General features: G+C 47.3%; 1 protein-coding gene across 2 annotated transcripts in view; it reads left to right on the plus strand.

Moving 5' to 3' along the window:
* Nucleotides 1-11,200, plus strand: part of PCSK6 (proprotein convertase subtilisin/kexin type 6) — a 185,703-nt gene that overhangs the window by 148,499 nt on the left and 26,004 nt on the right. Inside the window, exons 14-15 of one of the 2 annotated variants that reach the window (XM_032175060.2) lie at nucleotides 8,946-9,125; nucleotides 9,289-9,327. In XM_032175060.2, coding sequence (XP_032030951.1) covers nucleotides 8,946-9,125; nucleotides 9,289-9,327 — 219 coding nt within the window. The remainder of the gene's footprint in view (nucleotides 1-8,945; nucleotides 9,126-9,288; nucleotides 9,328-11,200) is intronic. The other variant, XM_032175062.2, reaches the window with a different exon arrangement.

Here is an 11,200-nt window from a genome sequence, read left to right on the forward strand (position 1 = left end):
TTCGATCCTTTTCCTGGCATTTAAAATACCATCTTTCGGGGTTTTTGTGGCTATAGGAGCACAGGGAAGCCTTCCCTCTCCCCTTTCTTAGCCTGGGTCTGAGAGTTGATGTGTGTATGTGTGTGCTCAGGTAAGTATGTGAGTGTGGGTGTGCATGTTATGGGTGCCTTGTGCACACATGTACACGTGCATACATGGACGTGTGTGTACATAGGGAGCACACATATATGTGCTCTTTTTCTTATCCTCCTTTCCAAGCCATTTCTAAATTCCTTTTTACCTTTCTCTTACTTGCTATAATGTGAACTTAAAGTGTATTTTTAATAATGTGTTAAATCTGTTGAGTAAAGGTTGATATTTCTGTTTGTGTGTGTATACATATACATATAATATACATAAAAAATTACTGTGTGTATATGTAATTATTTTATATATATATATATATATATATTTATTTATTTTTTTTTTTTTTTGAAAAAGGGTCTTGCTCTGTCACCCAGGCTGGAATGCAGTGTGCAATCACAGCTCACTGCAGCCTCCAACTCTTGGGCTCTAGCAATCCTCCCAACTCAGCCTCCTGAATAGATAGGACTACAAGGACACACCACCACGCCTGGCTAATTTTTCTATTTTATTTTTTGTAGAAATGGAGTCTCACTATGTTGCCAGGCTGGTCTCGAACTCCTGGCCTCAAGAGATCCTTCCACATCAGCCTCCCAAAGCTCTGCGATCACAAGCGTGAGCTACTGTGCCGGGCCCCTACACGGTATTTTTAATAATAGCTTTATTGAGATATAATTCACATACTGTGAAATTCACCCCTTTTAAGGAGTAAATTATAGGAGTATTCAGTATATGAATTATAGGAGTGTTTTTGTATATTTTTATAAATGGATGGAAGTAAGCTTTTTTATTCCTTCCACCCAAACCTCTGCATTAACCTTTGTGACTTGAACATAGCCATGGGTGGCTGGTTCACTGAATCTCAGAAGGAAAAAACTTCCACTGGTGTTTTAAACTGAAGCATATTTACGTGATTTTTTAGGGCTCTCTTACTTCACTGTGTTTCAATTAAGGAATTTCTTCCTGCATATTTTAAGTATGGGGACATAGGGGGAGAAATAATTAAACTGTATATTGTTAATAACTTCTCTTATAGCCAAGAAAACCCAGGAATCCAGAAGTATTAGCTCAGAGTCCTTAATCTAATAGAACTTTCCCCCACCCCTACTTGCTTTGTCTCCAATTGTAAATTTCCTTCACAAGGATTTTAATGCTTAACTCAAAATGCCAGGCATAGGAAAGCTTCATTACTGCTGGTACTTTCCTGTTGGCAAATTCAACCATAGTCTCCCCTTAATTCTGGTTCTTTCTTTGTATAATGGGAATAATCCTGTTTGTTCATTATGAATTTAATTCATTGAGGGGAAATACTGCATTCAAGATAGTGAATGATGATAAATCCATTTATTGGCAGCCTCAGTTGGCATTAGCTGTGGATTATCCTCTGCCTCTCACAATGACATTCCCCTGGCCTTCATTGTTGACATCTGGAGGCAGCCTGCTGGCAGTGCTGGCCCAAGTGTTTAAACAGGTGGATTTGTGATTCTTCTACAGGCTCAGGAATCTGATGGCAAAGAATTTGATTGGGCATCTTTTAAGACCCCCTCCTTTTAGAAACTAAAGAACTCATGCTGCTAGTTGGGTTTGTACAACAGTCAACTTGAACAGGCTCGTGGAGTATCTTGAATAGTAAATAACACATTCTTGCTAAGTGGTTTGCCCAAAGCAGGGCCGGCATTCTAAAATCTCACTGCCTCTGGGTGGCAGTTCTGTTGAGTGTAGACCCTGGTCTGGCCTGGGGTGTCCCTGGACACGTCTGCCTGTTCTTCCTCCTTGCTTCTTCTGCACCCATGTGGCTTACTGTCCCAAAGAGAATGTGGCCTCTTGGGGGTGACCGAGTGTGGAGGGGCCGGCCTGGGGAGCCTGTCCTGGCACACGTGCTGCTGCTGTGGGGGGCCGACACTGTGGATGCAATGGGAGGAGGTGGATGCCTCCTGAAAACTAGGCCTCTAAGAAGCTCATTCCTGTGTGTCTCTGCCTTAGTCTGTTATCCTAAGTCACCCATCGGCATCTGACCCTCCTGCCTCAGTTAAGCTTGGGCTGTGGTTTGGAGAAGGGACTGTGTAGAGGGGATGATTCTTTTTTTTTTTTTTTTTTTTTTGGGAGACGGAGTCTTGCTCTGTCGCCCAGGCTGGATTGCGGTGGATTGTCAAGATTGCAGTGGTGCAATCTCGGCTCACTGCAAGCTCCGCCTCCCAGGTTCATGCCATTCTCCTGCCTCAGCCTCCCAAGTAGCTGGAACCACAGGCACCCGCCACCACGCCTTTCTAATTTTTTGTATTTTTCAGTAGAGACGGAGTTTCACCACATTAGCCAGGATGGTCTCGATCTCCTGACCTCATGATCTGCCTGCCTTGGCCTCCCAAAGTGCCGGGATTACAGGCATAAGCCATGGCGCCTGGCCGAGGGGGTGGTTCTTATAAAGGAACTGATTTGCCCAGGTGGCCTGTGGTCCCTTGCCTGGCTATTTTGCAGTCAAGCCTCATGGGACACCAAACACTGTGATGGGATCATGTGGCATTACAGTTCATGATAGACATACGGTTCAAGATAAGACATTAACAGTGTTGTATCACCTGACCCAGTGGCTCCACTTTGGGGACTTTATTGGGAAAAAGTAATCCAGACTGCATCAAGTAATATTTCTGGCAGATTTATGTATTTCAAAAAAGGGAACTGGACTAAACGTTCTGTCATAAACTGTCATAAGAGGTTGTTAAACAAATGGTCACATTCACAGGGTGAAGTATTTTGCTGTCAAAAAAAAATGTTTTAACGGATTCATTCATTCAGCAAACATTTATTGAGTACCTACTGTGTGCTCAAAAGTTGCTACACACTGAAGCTAATGCATCAAACGAGAGACATGTTCCCTTCCCCTGTGATGCCTCTAGGCTTAAGGGAGAGAAAACAGTGAAGAAGAAAATAAATAACATCGAATGCGATTAACATGGTATAATGCTAAGTGGGAAAAGAAAGAGAAAACAGGGTGCTGTGTGTTTTCAACTACGCAAGAAATACACATGCATAGGAGACAGCCCAGGAGGAAATATGCCAAGAGTTATAGGTGATTTATTTTTATTTTTTCTTTAAATATCTCAACATTTAATAATTTTTATTCTAACTAGGGAAAAAATAATCTTAAAAAAGAATCACACTTCAAATTTATGCCATACACTTTATGCCATAGGTATGGAATTCTCATTTTTACGTCTTCCAAAGGCAGGAAAACCAAAGTGCCTCCCTTGGTTGAGAAAGTGAAAAAAACATTTAAGTACTAGAAAAGGGAGATAGGCCAGGTGCAGTGGCTCACGCCTGTAATCCCAGCACTTTGGGAGGCACGCAGATCACAAGGTCAAGAGATCAAGACCATCCTGGCAAACATTCTGAAACCCCACCTCTACTAAAAATCAAAAATTAGCCAGGCGTGGTGGTGTGTGCCTGTAGTCCCAGCTACTCAGGAGGCTGAGGCAGGAGAATGGCGTGAACCCAGGAGGCGGAGCTTGCAGTGAGCCGAAATGGTGCCACTGCACTCCAGCCGGGCGACAGAGTGAGACTCCGTCTCAAAAAAAAAAAAAAAAAAAAAAAAAGAGATAAATGTCTCCAAAATTACCATTGTCTAAACCTTGACCTTAGGTCAAGTGTCACACATCACACCTATTAGAAAAGGAAAGGCCTCTTTTGGAGGCACGTGCCGGAAGGGGTTGCTTTGGACCCACTGCTTCTTCCCTGCCGGCTTTTTTGGAGCTCCCAGCTCTCAGCTCCGCAAGTTGTTAGCTCAGTGCCTGGCCCCTCATAGGCGCTCATGAATATCTTGCAGATAGAGAGAAAGAACTAAAATACAATGTGTGAGCGAAACGCCATTTCATTCCACTGGCCCTGGTTACCAGTGCAGCTAAGATCTGCTTCTGTGCGTCTTAGACGTCTCATCCCTTGTTCCCAGCAAATATCTTTGGTAAATTTACAAGTTTATAAATTGCTTTTAATTTTATCAAATCAGAAATTCATCTTGCTCTTAATTACATGAAAAGGATGCTCAGTTTCTCATATAATGAGAGAAATGCGACGTTAACCTTTCTGAGTTATCAGATTGGCAATGTAAGCCACGTGCAATCCGATGCAAGGGAGCCTGTTCCTTTTGACATGTGACATGTGACGAGTTTTACCTCTAGTAATGTAGCCTACAGGTACACATGCACACAGATGAAATGACAGGTGCAGTAGATTTCCCTTAACGGACAGCTCCTGTGTGCCAGTCTCGATTCTAAGTGCTTTACCATCATTAAGTCATTTAATCTCCAAAACAACGCTGTGAAGTAGACATTTGGAGACATTATTATTATCCCCACGTTACAAATGAGGAAACTAAATAACAGAGATTAATTAATTTGCCCAAGGGTCACATAGCTAGTAGGGGCAAAGCCAGGTTCCAGACCCTGTTGTTCCAGGGCCCTTGCTCTGCTCACCTCAAGTAGTTGCTCCCTGTGTGACCAAGGATAGAGCACTATTTGTGTAGTCATGTGCTGCAAAATGACATTTCCATCAATGGCAGACCCCATATGCAATAGCCATTGCATAAGATTCTAATGTTGTATTTCGACTGTACCCTTCTTATGTTTAGATATGTTTAGGTACACAAACACTTATCGTCATGTTACAGTTGCCTACAGTATTCAATACAGCACCATCCTGCGCAGGTTTGTGGCCTGGGAGCAGCACCTGTACCCTATAGCCTAGGTGTGGAGTAGGTGTACCATCTAGGTTTGTGTAAGCACACTCTCTGGTATTCACACAACAACAAATCACCTGCATTTCTCAGGAGGTATCCCCATAGTTAAGCTACACATGACTATAATTGCCGAAGTTTGTAAACAACCTAAACGTCCATGAGTAGGGGATCGTTTAAGTAAACAACAGTACGTCTCTCCTGTGCAGCCAGGGAAGGATCATCAAGATAACTGTGAATGGGAAACTCAGGGTGCAGAAAGTGCCAGCAGGTGTGTTACCAAAGAGGATGGGAGAGACGTGTTTATCTTTGCGTGAATAAGAATAGAATGCTTCAGAAGTGATACACAAGAAATGGGGAACCAACATTGCCCATGGGGAGGGAGACTTTGTCATATGCTCTTTCATACTTTTGCATTTCTGAGCCATCCTTGTATATTACTTATTCAGAAACAAAAATCAAAACCCAGAGTACTACTGCTTTTTAATGGGGTTTTTTGACCACACAACCACTTTATTCATAGATTTTAAACATTAAACTTTTAAAAAGTTTTAATGTTTATATATGAACAGATAATATATGCTGTGGTTTTAACAAAAAGTCAAACAGTCTGGGCGTGTGGCTCATACCAGTAAATCTTACACTTTGGGAGGCCAACGTGGGAGGATTGCTTGAGCTCAGGAGTTTGAGACCAGCCTGAGAAACATAGTGAAACTCCATCTCTACCAAAAATACAAAAATTAGCCGGGCATGGTGGTGCACACCTGCAGTCCTAGCCACTTGGGATGCTGAGGTGGGAGGATGGCTTGAGCCTGGGAGGTTGGGGCTACAGTGAGTCATGATCGTGCCACTGTACTCCAGCCTAGGCAATAGAGTGAGACCCTGTCTAAACACATACATACATACACACAGACATACATACATACATACACACATACATACATACACATACACACACATACATACACACACATAAATACACACACATACATACATACATACACATACATGCATGCACACACATGCATACACACATACACATACATACATACACACATACATACACATACCTACATACATACACTCACATACACATACATGCATGCACACACATAATACACACATACATGCACATACATACATACACATACATACACACACATACACACATACATACACACATACACACACACATACATACACGCACATATACACACATACACAGATGCACACACATACATGCACACACAAAGTCAAACAGAGTGTAATAAAAATGAAGTCTCGAAACCCCGTCTCTACTAAAAATACAAAAAAATTAGCCGGGCGTGGTGGCGGGCGCCTGTAGTCCCAGCTACTCGGAGAGGCTGAGGCAGGAGAATGGCGTGAACCCGGGAGGCAGAGCTTGCAGTGAGCCGAGATTGCGCCACTGCACTCCAGCCTGGGTGACAGAGTGAGACTCCGTCTCAAAAAAAAAAAAAAAAAAAAAGAAGTCTCTCTTCCATTCCAGTCCAGCCTCCTCCCCGTCCCCTCCCATGAGGCTGCCTGTCTGCTGGTTCCCTGGGAATTCTTCCTGCTTTTTCCACCAAGTGCACACCACTGACCCTGAGTGTGGAGCAGCCCCTCTTGTTTGTCCCACCAAAACTATATCTGAAAATAAAAATCCAGTTTTGGTGACCAGGCCTTTTGTGGGTGTTTTTGGAGGCATCCTCTGTAATTGAGATAAACTTCAACTCAAATTATAGCCTCTAGAGCCCTTGGTCCCTGTCCTACCGTCATTACAACCCCAGCGTAATCTCAGTTCACCACTTGGTGGTTAAAGTGCTCGGATTCCTTTGTGGTTGGAATATGGCTGTAATTGGACCCTAAGGAGTTGAGGAGAGTCAGAGGTTCCTCACCAGGGCTTGTCTTCTGCACCTGCAGCGGTGAGAACAACTTCCTGTGTTGCTATCACCACACGTGTGGGCTGGATTAGGAACTGTGTTAGGGAGGGGAGCTGCTGTGGGTCTCAGTGAACCGAGCCCTGTGGAAGACCGCATGCTAGAATGCTATGCTGGGGAGGCTGCTTCATGTAGAAGGGCCTTGCTTACCTCTTCCGGCCCTGGCCAGGCCAAGGGAGGCTTGAGCAGTACAGAATCTGACTTGGGACGACAGCGTGGAGGCTCCAGCCTTTTTGCAACCTAGTACTTAGCCAGTTGAGGCTATGGTTAAAATGAAACAGGGCTGCCACATGCCACATTGTGTAAATGGGTCAGTGTCGAATGCCGTTTCGAATCGCACCAGTAGGGCTGGTCCTGCCTGTCTTTCACCTGCCCACCCACCCACCCAGGATGGTGGTCACCTGCTCACCCAGGTGGATTACAGCCTGTGGGCTTATGGGAGGAGGATGAGCAGGAGCTCCTGTTCTGGAATTTAGAAATGCTAAGAGATTTCCAGAATTGGAGCAAAAAGTAAAGTTGTACTGGCAGAGGGGCCTGCATTGCAGAAACAGTGCATAGGCAGGTATGTAAAGGCAGACAGGCTGCCATTCAGAGCCAGCGGGTGGAGTAGTGAGCAAGGGCAGAGGTAAGTGTTGAGAAAACACAGTCAACACCAAAGAATCAGAGCAGTATTCTTCCTCCCCGAAGCCATTCTGATTGCCAAGAAACCCTGTGTCAGGAAAGGAAGAGGAAGCAGGGATTTTTCAGCCAACAGAGACATTGAGCCAGCAATGGCCCTGTCCCCAGCTTGGGTCGCAGGAGGCAGTCATGCGGGCCCACTGAGGGGGTTCACGGCTGAACTCGTGTGTGTGTGTTTCCTTTTGAGCCAATCCAGTTAGAAAGACACCGAAAGGCTGGGGCGTCCGGGAGCCCCGTCAGCATGAGCAGCTGTCCTTGGGCAGGTCACACTGGCCCCTGGCCCCCCAACTATGTGGGGTGATGACCTTCTAAACAGTTACCCTGCTCTGAGTTCTGGGGATGCTGTGGTTAAAAAAAGAAGAAGAAGCAGCAGCTTAAACCAGTGGCCAGCAGCAGAGCCAGCCTGCAGATACACGTTAATTACCTGCATAGATGCTCTTTGACTTACAATTGTAAGTTGACTTATTTCGATGATATTTTCAACTTATGGTGGATTCATCCCAACACAGCCCCACCATTAAGTCTAGGAGTGTACTGAATGCATCTGGCTTCCACACCATTGTAAAGTCAAAAAATTGTAAGTCAAACTGTCATAAATTGGGGACTGTTTATAATGTGTTTTATAATATCAGGAATTCACCTGGAAATTGCTACCAGGATTTTCACTTTGCTTCATACCTGACAACAGACAGCTGCATGGGCCACCACTCCCTGCGGAGCCGTCGGTGGAGCGGGACCCCTGCTGCCCTCATGTTGGCTGCGAGCTCTCCCATCAGCACTGTCTTTCCTGTGTCTGTCTGTCCCTCATGTCCCCCATGGAGCCTGGTGTCTGTCTACTCATCCCCCTGCTTTCAAAGATGTTCTCCCTCCACCCAGCTTCTGCAGACATTTGGGTTTTTACCAGCACTGCTATCCCCCAGAACATCCCTCACTGTCCTGGGCTAGCTGTGGAGGAGAGAGCCCTAGACCCAGTCTTCCCATGATCTAGGATCAAGGATCCAAACAGCAGGGCTCCTCCGTGCAACCCAGTTATCACATTTGGAGGCTGTGGGGTAAGACTCACAGCCAGGCCTGGCACCAGATTTACCCACCGGATATCCCAAGACGGGAAGGTGGCTGCTGCTAGTCAGCGGGGAGGCAGCATCGAGGGAGGCTGCAGTGAGATCAGCAGGGCAGAGGACAGCCTCCAGGACAGTGGAGAGTCCAGCCCAGCTGACCTCCATCCCAACAGGGACAGAAAGCAGAAGGCAGCTCGATAGAACAGGAATAAAAGGGCACTGGCTTGCAGGAATGAGACACCGGGGGAAAGCAGCATGTGGCCTGGGCAATAGGGGCACACCTGGCCAGCACGTAACCAGGAAGTGAAGGTAGCAGGCCAGAGCCCAGCTATCGGGGAGGAGCCAGGCAGCATCTGGCTTATTTCTGTGAGCGACAGAGGTCTTGGCACAGGCAGGTAACTCTGTGGGTTTGGTGCCTTCCAGGGAAGTTGAAAGAATGGAGCCTCATACTGTATGGCACAGCGGAGCACCCGTACCACACCTTCAGTGCCCATCAGTCCCGCTCGCGGATGCTGGAGCTCTCGGCCCCAGAGCTGGAGCCACCCAAGGCTGCCCTGTCACCCCCCCAGGTGGAAGTTCCTGAAGATGAGGAAGATTACACAGGTAATGAACCTGAAGTAAGAGGAGACGGCCAGCTTCCACGAGCTTTGATTGTCCAGAGTAGCTCTTAAAATGTGGGGCTGCTCCTGGCAAAGGTGGGGCTGATGGTTGTGTGTCTTCTCTTGCCTGGGAGTCTTAATAATCATGGCAATTTGCACTCACACAGCTCATTCCACCGCAGGCTCTGCTAATATTTTACAGACCAGTAAGTATGCTTCAAACCAGTAAGTATTTTCCAACCTTCCCAGCTGGGAGAGCAGGGTCTATATGCCCAACCAGAATGGGGTCTTGCCCCCTGGTAAGTTAGCCACTTCCAGGAGCACCCCCTTTCCAAAGGCCCCCATCTCATAGCTCAGCCTCCTGACTCCCTCAAGTACATCCACTAGTCCCTGAGGTCAGGATGTGGGAAGGACAGTTACTCCCAAGGACCCAGGAAGGTTGAGTTCAAGGAGCACAGCTGGGAAAGGAGCTCGTGGCAGAGATCCTGACCAGCCTGGAGGCCTAGGGTTAAAGACCCAGAGAGGATCTCGAGAGATGATGTCAGCAAATACTGATGCTTCACAGACGCCTTGAAACTCTTACAGCATCTAAAAAGGCCCTGCACCAATCCTTTTTCTCCAGTCATCCCATTGCCAAGGTGGGCCCTGGTTTGGGGCCACCAGTTAACGCCACAAGGCAGCCAAAAGCCACAGCTGCCCAGAGAGGCTCCGGCCACTGAGCTGGACACGGCTTTTATTCATGTGTTAGACTAGAAGCTGTTCTTCTCCCTCTGAGCCCTCCTGTAGCAGTTTGTGTGAGAAGAGGTATTTCTGGTTGGACATATTTTCCTTAGCTAAATACTACGGCTAAATGATAAATGATGGGTGATATCTAAGAACACTGATGCTTTAAGTTATCTAATATCTTCTGTGAAAAACAAATAACAAATGGAGAATTCCACCAACACATATCAAGTATAAATTATGGTCGATTCCATTTTAAATTTCTTCTGCTATTCCTTTAAAATAGAGCATGAATTATGTATGGACTAATCTGCTCTGTTTCCCTGCGATTTATAAACTGTGGCAAGATTCAGTAATTACTAATAAAGAACTGATTTTTTTCTTAAAATCTGCTACTGACTTCAGCCTTACACAGTGGAACCTCACTGTAATGCCATTCTGCAGTCCAGCAGTCTGCTGAGCAGGGCCTAGGTGGAGAGAGGGGGTCTCCTTGGGAAGGAGATGCATTTCTGGCTCTCAGGGAAGCCCCTCAAGTCTCAGGGGTGAGTGGGATGGGCAGACCAGAGACAGCAGGGGAGCCTGTTCAGAGACCAGGACAGAGTGACAGAGGAGGTGAGGACCGGACGGTGCCAAAGTGTGGAAGCCAAAGGAGAAGGAGGAGCCACGTTAGAGTCCAACGCGAGGTCAGGTGAATGTGAGACGGGGTGTGCGGAGCTGGCCATGGGCATGGTGCATCGGGAGTGACGGGCCCAGGCCAGTGGAGGCTGCACCTGGACCCTTTGGGCAAGAGAGCAGTTGCCAAGAAATAGAGGTGAGCGAGGGGGACGAGGGAAGCCTAGGCAGTACTTGCAAATGGCCAGGGTCCCAGGACAGCAGCAGGCAAGATGGTCCCTGGAGAGGAAGGTTGAGGACCAGAGCATCTGGCTGGGAGAAAGGGCAGCAGCTGCAGCGGGCACCGTGGGGCACAAGGAAGATGTCAGTGCTGTGGTTCTGAAGGTGGACAACTTTGTGGTGACAGCCAGCCCGCTGGGCCAGAGCCATCTGGTGGCCAAAGTGCAGGTGGAGGCCACCCCAGGGACTCTGCAGGGTGCTGGGTTGAGAGCAGAAACTGGGCTGCCCCCCCACCCCCCAGAGACTGGGATTCAGCAGGTGTGGGACGCCTGGGGGTCTGCACCTGTAGCAACCACTCTTAGGTGCCTGCAGGCAGCGTGGGCTCAGAGAGCTGGCAGATACTGAAACCAGCGAGGACGGGGCAGGAGGCAGGGAAGGGCCTGGGTTCCTGAAAGAGGGTGTCTGGGAGGCCAGGACGGTACTGGCACGGGAACACAGGGAAGCCTGGGCCTCAGGAAAGAAGCC

The sequence above is a fragment of the Hylobates moloch genome, unplaced genomic scaffold (assembly GCF_009828535.3).
Source record: "Hylobates moloch isolate HMO894 unplaced genomic scaffold, HMol_V3 SCAFFOLD_14, whole genome shotgun sequence".
Taxonomy (NCBI): Eukaryota; Metazoa; Chordata; class Mammalia; order Primates; family Hylobatidae; genus Hylobates; species Hylobates moloch.